General features: G+C 43.3%; 1 protein-coding gene across 1 annotated transcript in view; it reads left to right on the forward strand.

Moving 5' to 3' along the window:
- Positions 1 to 16604, forward strand: part of TTC1 (tetratricopeptide repeat domain 1) — a 33064-nt gene that overhangs the window by 15116 nt on the left and 1344 nt on the right. The window contains exons 4-7 of the mRNA XM_081137429.1: positions 394 to 506; positions 4239 to 4275; positions 7573 to 7721; positions 9823 to 9877. Coding sequence (XP_080993555.1) covers positions 394 to 506; positions 4239 to 4275; positions 7573 to 7721; positions 9823 to 9877 — 354 coding nt within the window. The remainder of the gene's footprint in view (positions 1 to 393; positions 507 to 4238; positions 4276 to 7572; positions 7722 to 9822; positions 9878 to 16604) is intronic.

Raw genomic sequence — 16604 nt, forward strand, 5'->3', positions numbered from 1 at the left:
TGGTTCTGATTTTGAAAACGTATCTCTTTGTATTTTAGTATTTACTATTTCCAACCTGAGAAAGACATGACTAGGCAATTTTCCTTTAGGACCCTGTCCATCATTCTATGTGTGGCAATGAATATATAAATTTATCACCATGTTCTCTTTTAGGGTCTTTGGTCAACAGGCCATTAATCCCAGACTTCAGTCTCTTTTGTCTGTCCAGTTCCCAAACCCCCTCTCAAAACTCCTTATTAAATTGATAAGCTTAATGGGAGCTGGGCATTTAGACGTTCTGTTGGAGACCTCTGTCCTATGACTGGAGAGCTGTATACTCCGAGATCCTGTGGAATAGAGAAGAGTACAGTCGTATCAGGAATAAAATCATAATCTCACCTTTTATCTTCTAAGATTACATAGAAGCTGAAAGTTCTTATAGCCAAGCCCTTCAGATGTGCCCATCCTGCTTCCAGAAAGACAGGTCTATTCTGTTTTCAAATAGAGCTGCTGCAAGGATGAAACAGGTATGTAACATTGGCCTTTTCGTTTTAAGAAGCACGTGAATTTGCAGTGTTTTTGTAGGATAGCTTCTCTCCAGAAACTAGCATAGGGCCCTAACGTTGGTGCCTCCCTTTTCCTGTTTATATATTTCCCTGATATAAAGGTTACAGGAAAGATACAAGCATATTTTGAAAAACTTGAGTCAGATTACTGCTAACATTCCTCATTAAAGTGTGTGGGTGGACACTTTGGTAGAAACTTTGCCAGCCTTCTTTATAACAAACTTGGGGAAGGTTAATGAAGCACAGACCTTAGCAGCGCGTGGCCTGGAATAGCTCCAGCACTCATTTGAGGCCTCTGGAATTCTAGATAAAGACCCAAGAGGAAACACTGATGAAAACTCTGGATTTCAGGATACTTCTTCCTGAGATTCTCATTTCTCTGTTGAGCGTATGGACATGGGGAGAAATGTCCACCAGTTGGGATGAGCGATGCCCTTAAATGCAAAATAGGTGTCAGGGAAAGTTCAGAAGCACTTTGCATTTCCAAAGGACTGAGAACCTGGGGTAGTAGGGGGAATATAGAATAGAGAAGAGTACAGTATATTTGTCTTGTACCACATTGGCATTAAAAGTTAGATTTCTGACTGATTTCACTGATTTCCTATTTAGTTAACATAGTAGATTTTGCTGGATTGAAATGATGAGAGTTTTGAAAAAGCAATACACTTAACTATGGCTACTTTTGTCCAAAGTGCAAAGGGTAGGTTATTTAAGCAGCCACGAAGCAGGCCCTAGATTGGGTGAAGTGGTCTTTTATTTAGATCAGGTATCTGTGTCACTTTCTCATTGGTGTTGCCTGAAATTCTCTAGTGCTTTACCAAAGTCTCTTTGGATAACCAGGTTTTAAAAAAGGGGCAGGGGAGGATGGTTGGTGTTTGAAGGCTTAGACATGCAGGAAGGTGTTTTTTTAAACCAGAACTTGTATGTTTTATTATTGGATTCAGTCTCCAAAGTGAAGTATTTTGGGGGTGATTCATGTGGCATTGGAGAAGAAATAATTCTAGAATATATAAACAGATATCTTGTATTTGGGAAAGTAAAACAGTTCAGTGTATTTAAAGCAATACTCATTCGTATATTTTATATCAGTTGGAATTCACACCTAACAGTTTTTACACTTAGTTTGGAAAATTCTCATCTTTTGCTTTTGCTTCTTGGAGACATCTTGCCGTGTTCTCAGACCGGAAGTTGTCATGCTAAATGGAACCAAGGGCACCTTCGGTGTCAGAGGAAGTGCACCATCCCATCTGGCTCCTGGGAGTAGGGTTCTTTGTGTCCAGGTTGCCAGGTTATTGATATTGCTAGGGTTGGGCTGGTGGAAACGACTGGTTCTGAGTTAGGGCAGCGTGCGGTCTTTGTCACATCTGAGGAGAGTGCAACAACAAAATAGCTCTGTGACCATTTCCTTTATAAAGGGCAGGTTTGCTAGTGGGGTGGGTTGTTTGTTTTGTTCTTTTAAGTTGCACTCTTTTATATTTTTAAGAAGATTCAAAACTTTGAAACTTGAAAATGTCCAGGATTAATGTTTTGTGACAATTAAGGGCCACATTCTGGGTTTATTCCCAGAGGTGATGGGTTCACTGCTCTAAGGAGAATTTCTGAAAGGCAGGTTTACAGGCTTAGCATCCCTGACTGTGCCCCTGCCAAGCTTTGCATTTCCTCTTTGGAGAGAGAGGAAGCAGTTGTGTGAGGACAGAGTTTCAGCTGTATGCCTGCCTCCCCAAAAGCAGGCAGAGCCCTGAAAAAGTAGATTCTAATTTTTTTTTTTTTTTTTGCCATTTATTAATGGACTGTCTTTATTTTATTGTTATTTATCTTTATTGTTGAAAGTTTTACAGATGTCCCCTTTTCTCCCCCCACTGATCCCCTCCACCCGGCATCCACCCCTGTCCTCCAGGCCTTCCCCACACTTGTCTGTGTCCATAGGTCACGCATATATGCATTTAAGTTCTTTGGTTCATTTCCCCCCACACACTCTAAAACTGCCGTCCTTCTATGTTGTTTACATTGTTTTATATATGTATACAGACTGATATGAGTTCTGAAAGAGTGATAAAGAAGTTGGGATTTTTTCCACACGCAGCAGACAACACCTGGGTCCCCGGAGGTGTTAGTAGATTTTGAGCCTGCAGTAAAACGCCACAATTCCTTGATCTGCAGAGACCGATTGTGCATAAGATGCGCTGCAGCTTAACGATAGGTTCTTAGGGACACAAAGAAGACCATCAGACAGATGTGCACTTAAGTTGTAGAGTCACTCCTGCTTCAGAAACTTAAACTATGACATTGTGAGTCTTAGATTTATAGAAAGCTCATATATTGGGGAAATACTGGCTTACACAAAGTGACAGATTTCTTCACTACAGGACTTTAGGGGTTTTAATATGTGAATAGCTCTGATGAACATTGGAAGAGATATAATATAGTTAGTGTTTCCCAGACCACTCTGGAACCTTCTGTGTTTACTGTGGATAAAAGATACCTGACATAAAATTGACTGTTTTAATCATTTTAAAGCATACAACGTAGTGCCATTAAATACATTTATAAATGTTGTGCAACCATCGCCATCTGGCTCCCAAACGTTTCCATGGCCCCAAAGGACGCCCTGCACCCATTCAGCCTTCAGTCTCCATCCAGGAACTGTCTTGGTTTTTCATCTTCACCGAGGATATTTTTTTCATTGCTCTTCAGAGAGAGTGGAAGGGGGAGAGGGCTGGGGGAGGAAGAGAGAAACATCTATGTGAGAGAGACACGCGGACTGGTGTCTCCCGCACACACACCCCAACCAAGGACAGGGATGGAGCCTGTGTCCAAGGGATGAACCCTTGGCCGGAATCGAACCCAGGATCCTTCAGTCCTCAGGCCGACACTCTAACCACTGAGCCAAACCGGCTAGGGCCATCCTGGGACTATTTTTGATTAAATCCTATAATTTAGTTTGGTAGGCATTGCTCTAAAATATTCTGAAAAATAGTATTTACTATAGTAGCTACTATGGCAGTATTGAACATTTATTTGAACTAATATTTCTGTAATATTGTAGGAAACTAATTTGAGGAAAAGAGACATTTTAGAGTTGAAAGAGCTAAACAGCAGGTAGTGTCAGTTGGAACTAGAATCTAGTTCTTTCGACATCAGTGTTCTTTCCTCTGTGCCCGGCTTCTAGAGTCAGCATGTTTAATCAGTGAGATATCTTATTTGGGAGGTGGTTGTGTATTTTTGTTTCATCAGTGGATAAATTAAGGTTTATAACTGAGACCACATGACGAGCCACGCTGTGTTACTATAGAAGTACCATCTGTATACTCTATGGAAGATATCACTTTGGGTCAGATAGCCAGAGAGGAGGGTTAATTCAGTTATTCATGTTAGTTATTTGCCCTGTTTATTGATCACAAAGTTTTCTCAGTGTCAGCATTCTGACATAAAGCATCTTGCAAATCGAATAGATAAGTGACAGCAACCTTTAAAGATACTTTAGGAAGAAGCTACTTGAATATTTTCTTGGCAGAACACTTTCAAGTCAGAGCTGTCTTTAGTTTGGAAGTAAGTTGTATGTTTTTGTGTGATTTCTTTGAAGAGCATTGTGCATCTCCATAAGCAGTTATTAATGATCAGCTTTGTCATTGAGCCTTTGGGCTGTTAAGACAGAACTAGGGTGACACATATTAATGTTATATTTCCTTTTAGGACAAGAAAGAGATGGCCATCAGTGACTGCAGCAAAGGTACAGCTTTTTGGTCTCGTTACATGTTAACATACAAGAGCATCACTTCAGCTAGATCAACAGAGACAGGCACCTGTACATGTCCCCTTTCTCTGAGGTCTTTAAAGAAGAAGCTTTATGGTTTAGCCGCCTTAGAGGTGTTACGTAGTAGTCACCTTAGTGTAAGCATGCTCTTGAATGGGTGGTTCAGTCAGTTTATCCTGTCTTAAAATATGTAAAGAAAAATTCAAAGCTACCTCGACAGCATAATCTGGTGGGACAGAATTTACTTCCTATATTGTCCAAATTGCTTTACTTTGAAATTGAAATTGAAGATCTCAGCTGCTTTTTGGCATCTGGATCTGTGCATTTGGGAGTTAAGGGGGATGAGTCATGGTGAAGGACAGCTTCTGTTTGGGAATCGGAACTCTCTTCAGGTGTAATAATTCTTCCAAACCTACTTGCCATCACTTTAATGCCCCTTCCAGGTTCCACACACTGAATCAAGACTTTGCTGTCTGTTATCTGAATTCTGTCAAGGTCTTCTCATCTCACCAACTTATAGAGACACCCAGACATAGGATCACTATTGTTTGGTTTTCAGAAATTTCTTGATGGGCCACACAGTTTTTCTTGCCTTTCTAACCATTCAAAGCTACCTTGGTAGGTTGGTGTGGAGAACACACATTATCACTTTTCCTTGCATCTTACTACTCATAAGTTTTTCTAGCTAATTGTTACTCTTTGTAATTTGTATTTTTTTGTTTGTTTTCCTCTCTTTGGATAATAATTTCTTCCAGAAACTGTAAGGTTAGAAAGAACCTTATGGTGTCTCGTCCAACTCGCATACTAACTAAGCATGAGTTCCCTCTTCAATTTTTTCTTTTTTTAATATATCTTTATTGATTTCAGAGAGAGGAAAGGAGAGGGGGAGAGAGAGATAGAAACATCAGTGATGAGAGAGTCATTGATCGAGCCCACAACCCGGTCATGTGCCCCGACCAGGAATCGAACCCTGATCACCTGGATCCTAGGTTGACGCTCAATCACTGAGCCATGCCCGGCCAGGCTATTTTTTCTTTTCATTAATTTATCACTCTCTCTACTGGGGCTTTCTTTATATTTGCTATTTCTATATAGTATCTGAATGAAACTATTATTACATTAGAATCTAGCTAACTACTCATCTATTACTATCTTGGGCTAGAACTAATTCTGAATGTACTGTTTCATTTGGAAGAAGGCGTTTAATCTTAATCTGTATGCAATGTGTGGGTTTGAAAAGTTTAAATTAGGAACAAGCTGCTGATTCTCAGAGTTCCTTTCTGTGTAACCAAATGATGAGAAAATGCCTTATAAGCTTGGTTAGCAGGGCATACACTAAGCCACAGTTCATTTCCAGCTGTAGCCCAAAGGGGAAGAAAGTGTTTTCCAGATTTGTGTTTGAATTTGGTTAAACCCATATCCAGGTACTTACGTAGTCTTTATGGGCTACATGCATTGTTCCCATACGCAGAACACATTGACACCAGTGTGGCTTATTTGTATTAAGGAGTGCCCCCCAACACACACACTCCCACTGTGGTCATAAACCATCTTGGCAAAGGACTTAATGTTTATTTCTGGGGTCATATTGGAGCTCGTTACCACTAGTCATGTGGGCCTCTCGCCTTAAGGTTTTCAGCCTTGGCATAAGTAAAGGTTAAGTTGATTCTCTTTACGTGGATTGGGGAAAAATCACGTTAGAGTGATTTGTTGATTTTAAGTCATTGTAGGAAAAGTTCCTTCTCTTCAGTACATATTTGCATTATTGGAAGCTATTTGCTAGTTGAGAAGGGGGCAGCATCTGGGTTAAAATGTTAATTAGGGGTTCAGTTTTTTAAAAGATGTAGTAGTAGACATCACTGGAGTGTGTTTTCTATGGATATTATGATGTAATTGGGGATACTTTAAAGACTATGATGTACCGGCTGAGGGGAGGTTGGCAGCATATAAAGTTGGAATGTTAAGAGTTTGGGTTCTCAGAAAACCTCCTCCTGCACCAGTTTCCCCCCGCGACTCCTGTGCCGTCTCTCTGGTCCTCTTCATTGAGAGAATGGCCTGCACTTGCTGTCTGTTTGCCTTCTCCCAGTCTCTCCTCGCCCACACCCATTGGAAAGGTCACCAGCCGCTTCATCTTGCCTGGGTTAGTAGTTGCTTCTCTTGCTCACCTTGCTTGGCCTCCAGAAGGCATTTGTACGGTGTATCATTCCGCATTTTTTTTTCTGTTTCCTTCACTGTTTCTTCTGTTTTGCTAGCTTCTCTGACAACCTCAACATTTCGGAACTCCTAGATCTTAGTCCTACATAAGGCCCCCTTCTTTTTTTCTCTGTATTGTCTCCCTGTATTTTCTCATCCAGTTAGGAAACTTTAAATACCATCTATATGCTACAGTTTATATCTTCAGCTCTTCCCTGTGGTCTGGAGCCCTGTATCTCACTGCAAAGTTGACCTCTCTTCTTGGTGGGCATTGCCTAGCTAAGGTACCCAGGACAGACTCTGTTGCCTCCCCAGTCCCCATACACACACCAAAACATGGGCAGAGGATTATTAGAAAGGCAGTGGTTATTGGATAAAGGAAAGAATATTATGCCTGAAAGTGCTGGAGCAGAAGTTTGAAGGAACAGTGAGCATTTAGCCAAAAATGTAACCTCAGTAATCAAGGCATAACCTCAGTAGTTGGGGCATAGAAAAATAAGAATGATAGCAGAGTCTACCACTAGACTGTTTTCTCTCAGCTCTTTAAATCTCTCTCTTACCAGACACTGGGATTCTGTGTCCAGCCTATTCTGAACTGAAGGATCAGCAGGTGAAGACAAGGACTTGGGGTGGTGTCAGGGCTTGTTGAACGACAGCCACAGCCCAGGCCAGCCCCCCACCTTCTTTTGTATAGCCCATGAGCCAAGAGTGGTTTTTACAGTTTTTCAGTGGTTGGACATAAAATCAAAAGAGAAATAGTATTTCGTGACACATGAAAATTATGTGAAGCTCCAGTCTCAGCGTCCATAAGTAAAGGTTTTTGGGAACACGCCATCCTTGTTTGTTCAGCCACTGTCTGGTTGCTTTCATGCTGCAATAGCAGGGTTGAGTAATTGTGACAGGGACCGTCTACTCTGCAAAGCCTAAAGTCTTTACAAAGCTTGCTCGCCCCAGGTATAGTCTTTGACAAATGACTCTTCCTTTAGACCCTGGAGGATGGTTAATAAAGAAACTTGATGCAGCCAAGGATGTACAGGCCCCTTTCCTTCATGGTGACAGTGATCTCTTCTCCTTTTATAGCCATCCAGCTAAACCCCAGCTACGTCAGGGCCCTGCTGAGGAGAGCAGAGTTGTACGAGAGCACTGACAAGCTTGACGAAGCCCTGGAAGACTATAAATCCATTCTAGAAAAAGACCCATCAGTGCACCAAGCAAGAGAAGCTTGTATGGTAAACCTCAGTCTTCTTTTCCTTATGTTGCTACTCAGTGAATCTTAAATCATCCTCGGGACACAACTGCATTCCATTTCTGTACTTTTGAGGAGGTTATCACAATATATAGAACTTGGAAGTGGTGGCCACCAACCCACTGTGACCATGTATCATTTACGCTCCATGTATCATTACACTCTATGTTGTCTGTAAACCTTTCATCTCTAGGGTTGACAATTTTATTTCATCATTGGACTAGGAAAATCTAGCCCATGGTACTTGTACAGGTCAGACCAAAGTGAGTCTTATCTCCAACACTGTAGTCCTTTTGCCTCTAAATATTTATATGCCAGTTGTACATTAGCTAAATGTTACTGCATTCCCCCTTTGATTGTCCGTAGTGCACAGAGCAATGTATGTTCTAAAGACGTTCTACTGAACTGGATGTGCATATGTTATTTCCCCCAAATAATGGATGTTCCAATCAGCTAGAGAAACCCTGGCTTTAGCTAAACAGCTTTCTTCACTGCCAGACTCTTCAGAGCCATTCGGGTGGAGAGGTCTGTCCTGAGCCCCAGTGTGCAGCAGATGGGAGGTGAAGAACTGCAGACATGTTGTTTAAGCCAGCTTTTTGTTTGTTTTTTAATTGAGGCCACTTACCAGCATTTAAAAATGGGAAGATTTGACTAGATAAAAATCAGACCTCTTAAAAGTGAATGGGAGGATGTGGGTATATTGGGGATTCTTCTTGAACTGCATCTGCTGCAGTCCCAGTTCACGGCCAGCCACACACTCCCTCCTGCCTTCCACCGATTCTTTCACTTGCTTATGTTTCCGCTCCGCACTGCTCTGCAGGATTTCCTACTTACCTCTTGGAATGAGTATTTCACCCAGCAAACCTGAGAACTGTTGACAGCCTGGTTTGGATAATTAAAATGCATAAGCAATTTGAAACCGGTTTTAATCGTTTATTTGAATTTTAACATACCTCTGAATGGTGGTAAGATTAACTAAATTCAACATGAAGAAAGGAAATACTTAAAACCTTGGCCAAGCCTGGCTGGGCGTGGCTCAGCGGTTGAGCATCAACCTAGGATCCAGGAGATCGAGGTTCAGTTCCCAGTCAGGGCACATGCCCAGGTTGCGGGCTCCATCCCCAGTCGGGTGTGCATGAGGCAACCGAACAATGACTCTCTCATCATTGATGTTTCTGTCTCCCTCTCCCTTCCTCTCTCTGAAATCAATAAAGATATATTTAAAAACAAACAAACAAAAAAACAGAAAACCCTGGCCAGATTCTTGGTAGCCTTTATCCTGGTCATATCAGTTTTAAGCCTTCTGTGAAAGGAAGCCTTTTATACTAATTATTATATGCATAAAGAATTTATTTTCTTTTGAATTATTATAACTGAGTTATTACTGGAATCCCAGAGTAATTGGGACCAATTACAGGCCTCAAGGCGGCCATAGGAAACCCTGATCTAGATCAGTGATTCTCTACTGGCTCTCAGGGACATTTGACGGCATCTGGAGACACTGTGATGACTGGGAGGGGACTATTGACATCTAGGTGGGTAGAGGCCAGGATGCTCTCAGCATCCTACAGTGCACAAGTCAGCCCCCACAACAAAGAATTGCCTAGTCTAAAATGCCAGTAGTGTCAGGGTTGAAAAACACTGAGCTAGGTGATCCTTTAGGAACATCCAATATCGATCTTACCCTTTCTCAATAAATTAGATTCTATAAAGAAAGGACTTCAAGGTAAAAAATATGAATGAGCAAAAAATTTAAAAATATAAGGATCACCCATAATCCCACCGCCTAAGTACACACAGCACTTTAAACTTCTGGTAGGTATCCTTTCAAACAGTTTTTTGTGTATATATTTATTCAAATTTTTATTGGGGTCTTCCTTGGCCCACTGTTGCCAAGAACTGGGCACAGAGCAGTGAACCAAGCAAAACTATTCATGTAGCTCAACCACAAAGACTCGTTTCCTTCTTTAAAGTCACACATCTGTACTTAACCTTATCTCACTTTCACATTAGTTTTACTGTTTCTCAAATTCAAACTCACTCAGGGATTTCTTACTAACCCATTTCTCCTCCTCTCCCCTCAGAGATTACCCAAGCAAATCGAAGAACGAAATGAAAGACTGAAGGAAGAAATGTTGGGTAAGTTTGCTTCCCTTACTTTCCTTGACCATAAGTAGTGGGGGTGGGGACAACAGTATTTTTACTCACTCAGGGAAACACAGCAGTTAGAGATGGCTCTGGGCCCTTCGTTTGTTGTGGGCAGCAGTTCCGTGGGGCTAGTGAGCTCTTTAGCTTTTTTGACTCCAGAAGGAGCACTGTGGTTTACAGAGGATGTCAGCTTTTTAAAAACCAAACTACCATTTATTTTTCTTGGAAAATTTCCCTGCCTTCAAGAATGCAAACACAGTTCAGTTCCCAACCTGGGATACCACCAAACTGTATTTCAGATCCCTAGTGTCGCGAAAACAGTTGAGTTTCTTCACTGGGTAAACAGCTTAAGGCTTTACTTCATGAGGGTGCAGTCACTGCCAGCTAGTACAGGGGCAGAACCAAGGGAATTCCTTTTTCTAAAATGCATTGTGTCTCTTTGAGAAAATGGGAGAGGGCAGGAATTAATTAGGAATAAATACCGAGGGAGGAAAGGCTGTGGGTGGAGGGTAGGGTAAATGGGTTCTTCTGATCCGTGTTTTCGTTGCTTCTTTTGTTAGCCAGACCATTTTATAGTTGGAATGAGAGAATTGCTCTCATAAACAGTCTGCTTGACTAAGGAGAGGGACGGCTCCTGGCCAGAGACCTGCCCAGCGTATTCTGCTTATAACGTACCTGATCCTTCCCCACTCAAGATCGAGTATAGGATCTTCATTATGAATAGTTTCTACATGTCATGTGAACTACATTTAATATATTGCAATCACATGGGCCTAAAGGAAAAATCATTTACAGTAAATTGAGCCTGGCCATTTATGACCTATAGGCATCAGGATCCAGAGAAGGAGAACACATTTCGCCATGGTTCACTCTAGTAGCAGAGTTGATTGAGAAGAAACCATTAGCCTAGACGATGCACAGCCCTCTGACCCTGCTGGCTGGATTCCGACTCCAAGGAGAGCTGCTTTAGACTCTGGCAATTTCTAGAGCCTTCCCCAGTTTTCCCCAAAAAGATTCTCCATAATTTACACATTTAATTACACTTTACACCATGTTTGAGCAGAAAAAATTATTTTGGAGGTTCTCTTTCATCAAAAAAGAGCATCTTCTCTCCTAACAATAATGCTTTATCTTAGTGGGGGGGGGGGGACGTATTTGCGTTTAGCTGAGCTGGAGTTCATGCTGAGAGAGATGACTTTAGGGATGACTGTAGCAGACATGGAATGACACTTAGGCATTGGTCTTTGGGCATTGTCTCTGTTTTTGAGCCAGTATGAAGCCATAAAGGGATGGGTGCAAATTGAACCTTACTGTGTCATCAGCTGCAGCTGGAATCAAAACTTTCATGTGTCCCTGTCACTGTAAATTCTAATAAGCTGGAGTTTCCTGTCTCCATGGCTTTGGGTTTTACTTATATTGTTCCATTCATGTGAAATATGCAAATTGAACTCATTCCTTCGGTTGCTTCCATAATGGAAGCTTTCATCGGACTTAAACAATTTAAGTTGCTTGGTAAGTAAGATGATGATTGGTTGGTACATTTGAATAGCCAGAGTCTGTTTTCTTAATGGATATAAGGATCATGAATAAAGTATTGCTTCTGGGTGTTACCTGCCATAGGAGAGCCTGGAGGGGAGAGATTGCCCTGTGCTTGGACTCTCAGCCCAAGAGCTTCTGGTATTATTCCCCTCATTACGGATGACATGGCTGTGGTTCATATGCCGGGAGATCCTTGGAGGGTAGTCTCTTTGAGCACAAAATATGTCACTTCCTTAGAAGTAGAGCAAGCTTTTTGCAGTGGACTTGGCACGATTTTTAGTGCTAGTTTCTGTGGGATTGGTAGCTTCTGCTGGAGGACTGGCAATTAAAGATTTTTAAAACCGCTCGGTGTTGTCATTGGTATTTACGAAGTTCTGTGATTATTTAACAAAATGAGCTTTTATTCAGGTTTTCTTTTTTTTCTGTAACTTGACTTCCTTTGGATAGAAAGAAGACCTATATACTCCCCTCCTTGGGAAGACAGTCCTGATTGAAATTTGGAATGGGTAGAACATAATTGCCCTCCCTTCCTAGCCTATCATGTATAAATATCATCAGAACAGGAGTGGAGACCAGGGTGGCCATCAGTTCCAGTGCCACAGGCCTTGCTGAGCACAGGACGATCATTGGCTTCAGGTTTGAGGAAAGCAGCCTGCAACTGGAGTGTTTGCTTTTGTCCTTTCATCTGGGAGTATTAGCCTCCTGGCCATGAAAGCTAAGGAACGGGAGGTCTGATTGGACCTAAGGGGTGTGGGCGATGGCGTGATGAGTGGGAACAGGTATCCTGAACAGAGCTCCCCAAATACTCAGCTTGTTTTGGCAACTGGTGTAAAAATAATAGATCCTCTTTGTTTTTTAAAAGAATTGTATCTGAAACCACAGTTAGAAAACTAGAAGTATTTTATTTGTATAAATTGAAATGTATGTCATTTATAATCAGAATATTCAGTCAGGCAAGTGTAACAAATATTTGAAATCAAGGATTTGGATGGCAGGCACAGCCTTATGAGTATCTATGTATCTAATTTATTTCCTTGTTTCTATTTCACAATATTAATTTTTGCTCACATAGATAGGTAAATAGTAAAAAAATTTTTCAAAGGAAAACCAGTGAGACATTTTCAGAATCTCCGAAGCTCCTGCTCAACTGTAGGATTCCAAGGACAAATGCTTAGTGTATCACCCTGCCCTCGGGAGCATCTCGGAAGTGTGGCTGTTGAGATTGGTCAGGGAGAGGAGTGCCTTCCCGGGGTGAGGGTCCATCCACCAGCGGGGGTGAGGTGAGCCGTTCATCTGGGCAGCTCTGCTGGGAGGCCAGACGATACTAACGTAGGTCTCTGAACAAGTCTTGATTACAAATAGGAAAGACTGTGGGCCCAGCCAGTGTGGCTTAGTTGGTAGACCATCGTCACATGCACCAAGAGGTCACCTGTTATATTCCCAGTTGAGGCAAATGCCCAGGGTTGTGGGCTTGATCAGTGCCCAGTAGGAGGCATGCAGGAGGCAGATCGATGTTTCTCTCCCTCTCCCTTCCTCTCTCTAAAATCAATAAAAACTTTTTTTTTTTTTTAAGTTCTAGGCATTTAAAAAAAATCTGCAGGATAAAGACTTTTGCCATCATTTGCAAATTGTTTTATCCTATATCTGGGCCCAGCCATGAAATCTCAAACAAGTGGAATTACTAAGAATCTATGTATGTTTGTGGTTCTTCCTTGATTTCCTGTCATCTTAGTGTGTTGAAGAAAGCCATCTGCTTTCTCCAGAAAGTAATGGGCTACCTTTCACATCTAAGAAGGACACTCCTCCCAGGCAGCCGTATCCCTCTAATCACCAGAAATGGGTGTCTTCAATTAGTTTTTAATACCAGGCTTCTGATCAACATTCCACTGGCCAGCTGCAAAAGCAAGTTATCTTTTGAAGCTGGTTCTCAAAATACAGTGCCGACCAGCCTCACTTGACAACTTGTCCAAAATGCCTATTTTCCAGCCCAGCACCCTGCGTTTTAACCCCTGTGGGTATTTATGGTGCACACTCGAGTTGATCTGCTGTTGGGAGGTGTGATTGATGACTGAAGGGCAGTGTAGAGGCCACTAGGGACAGGAATCAAAGGCTGAGTAGGGCATGGCCACCGCAGCGAGGCGGGGAGGGTGGCAGTCAGCAGCTGCGCGGAGAGCTCCCCGCTGGGCAGAAGCAGGCCTGTCACTGAGTGTTATGTTTCCCTCCTTGTGCTGTAGCTGCCGCAGAGAAAAAATAGGAGACATTTCTGAATGTGTGCTCTCCGACTCACTAGACTTGGACTCAGCTCTGGCCAGCTGCTCCTTGCCAGGTTTCAGTTCTTGTGTTTATTTGGACAGGATGCCACTGGAGAAATCCAGTGAGCCTACTGTAAGTCGTCACAATTTACTGAGTGGGTAGGGACACCACCCAGGTCCTGGGGTGAGGTATGACCTAATAGATGGACAGATTGTGTTCCAGCCATTCCGTGAGCTGCTGTTCTTCCCACCCTAACCAAGAGCTGCCAGGTGCCCGTCCTGGCCGAGAGCCTAGAGCCATGACATGAAACTCATTTGTTCCCCCAAAGGAACCAGAGACACAGGCTGGGACACTGCCCTAGTAATCCTTCCTTTCACTGGCCTCTGCTGCTCCCCTGCCCGGCCGCTCGGGCACAGCCGTGGGCCTGTTGGTCATCATGTACCATGACCACCTTCCACCTCATATTCCTGGCCTCCTGATTTCTGAAGTCACTCGGATGTTCACTCCTGGCCCCTAGCATCCTACGGCGCGCACACTTATAAACTGAATTGAGAAGATCACCTTGTGTAATGCCACATTCAAGAGGTAGATGTGGAATTAGAAGTCACTTGTCGTTGCGAGGATTCAGCATGTTCCCCTGGGGTTTTCCTGTGTGTTATATGCTCCCCTGGTCTGCGTGCAGTAGAGGTTCCTAGAATCAGCTCCCTTACCAAGCAGGCATCACAAGAAAGACAGAATTGTTAGTCTCCTAAAACTGCTGAAGCCGAATGTGTGGGTAGGAGATCCAGAGTCTTGTTTTCACATTTCTCTTCATGCCACCCTGCCTAACAGTATAGACTGTGTCCGTGCAGGGCTGGTGCTCCGGCCGCACGGGCACCTCAGCCCATCCTGCTGCCTTCCGTCAGTGGGAAACAGCAGTTTCAGTTTCCAGTGCCCTGCTTTTTGTTTGATCTAATTGCTGTGCTCCTTCGGCTTCTCTCCGGAGAATCCCTTTCCTTTGGCAGTCCTTTCAACATTGATTGTGACGTTAGCTGAGGGTTGTTGTGTATGGCCTTTATTATGTTGAGGTACTTTTCATTCTGTACCCATTTTATTGTTTTAATTGTAAATGGGTGTTGTATCTTGTCAAATGCTTTTCTGCATTTGTTGATACGATCATATGATTATCTTTTATTTTGTTAATGTCGGTATCAAACCCTAGTGATCTTAAGAGGTGAAAACAAAGGGCATTCCTGGCTCTCCTCGGGGTAAACTGATCACTGCATGGTCAGAGAGAAATTATGCAAAGTGAGATGATTGAGTTATCATAATCTGGTGTTGCTTGGAGGCACCAAAATTAATGTTCATCAGAACTGGATCCAGTGACAAGCATTGATCTCTGGTTGTAAACATTCCTGTCTTGAGCCCAAGTTTTGGACTCTTCACTGCCATGGGATCTCATGTAATACATGAGACTTGGACACTTTCAGGCTGAGTGACGGTGCCAGATTTCCTACAGGTGGTAATATGGAAACCTAATTGGTTACGGCTTGGATGGTGAGGTGGGGGTAGAATTTGGCTGCCAGTGGAACGTGTGGCAGATAGGCCAGTTTGGCAAGGAACGTGTGGCAGGTAGGCCAGTTTGGCAAATGATCCTGTCTTAGGCACAAGGAAGCTGCTTTAGTCTGAGTGTCCAACCTGACTTGAAACAGCAGCAGGAAGATTCATGGGTGTGATTGTGCAGCTGTGTTTAGGAGCATGATCTCTACTGAAGGTGCTCCTCTGCCATCATCGTAAACAGCAAAATGTGAACTTTTCAGACACTAGAAACTTGGTCCTCCAGAAAGTTTTGTGCTGTTCCCTTATGTTCCCCAGACCCCACCCTGATTTCCAAGCTGCTTTACCCAACACCGTAGACGTTCAGATGTTTAGTCAGTGACTAAATGGCCTCTTTCCAGTGTTACACTGCCTTTCTGTCCGACCCACCTGCAGGCTCTCCTATTCTGGTTCATTCTTCACTTTGTTGCGGCATTAACAAGCTCAGTTCTCAAACCATCAATGGCCTTCCCTGTGGCATAAGGACCATAGACGCTGGGCTGGGCTTGTGAGAACCTAAACCTGATGCCATGCACCCTCCCATCTACCTTTCCATCCCCTGGACACACTGCTCACTCTTGCCTGCCTGCAGTGAACCCTCCACCCAGGTGGTGGCCCTCAGAGGCTCCTCCAAGTGGAGCTGCCCTCCTGGGACTCTCGAGATGCAAACTCCGTGTCAGGAGAGCCACGGATTATGCCAGCAGTGACATTTTATTTGGCTTCTTTAAATGTTCATTTCCTCCCTGTCCTCCCCTCAACCCCAAGACAGACTGCCAGAGTTCTGGGTGACACTTTCCTGAGGATGCCCTGTCCTTTCTCTGCTTGTTGTGGCTCCTACCTCTGCATCAGCCTACCCAAGGCCATGCTCTGCTGTCCCCTGTATGTGGGATGTCGTTTGCACCAGTGACGTTCCTTAAACAGCAGCACTGAGAATGTGTGTTGTAGGTTTAAGTTTGGGAAGCCTGCCTGGAGAGTGGTCGCCCTGCATTCCTGGAGCTTTTTCAGAATATGGTGAGCTTCAGCAGGATGAATCTTAGACTGAGACCATAAGTTCTTTCCATGAGTTATTAACAGGCCTAGACATTTGAAGGCCACGCATCTTTAAATTTTTTACCTGGGCTTTACTTCAAGGTGGGAGACCTCAGAGGGACAAAGCTGCTAACGGGTAAGGTAGGAGGACCCTGTACCTCTGGTGGTTGGGGGTTTCTTTCCCTTTTACCCCCATTCTCATCTCCATTGGAAGCAGAAGACCTACAAGAAAAATTAGAACAGTTTAGAAAGGGTTGAAACTTGACTCATCCTCGCCAGCATTTTCCCACACACTTCTGGTCTGATACTCCATCCCTTTGCC

This window comes from Miniopterus schreibersii (assembly GCF_964146895.1).
Source record: "Miniopterus schreibersii genome assembly, chromosome: 4".
Taxonomy (NCBI): domain Eukaryota; kingdom Metazoa; phylum Chordata; class Mammalia; order Chiroptera; family Miniopteridae; genus Miniopterus; species Miniopterus schreibersii.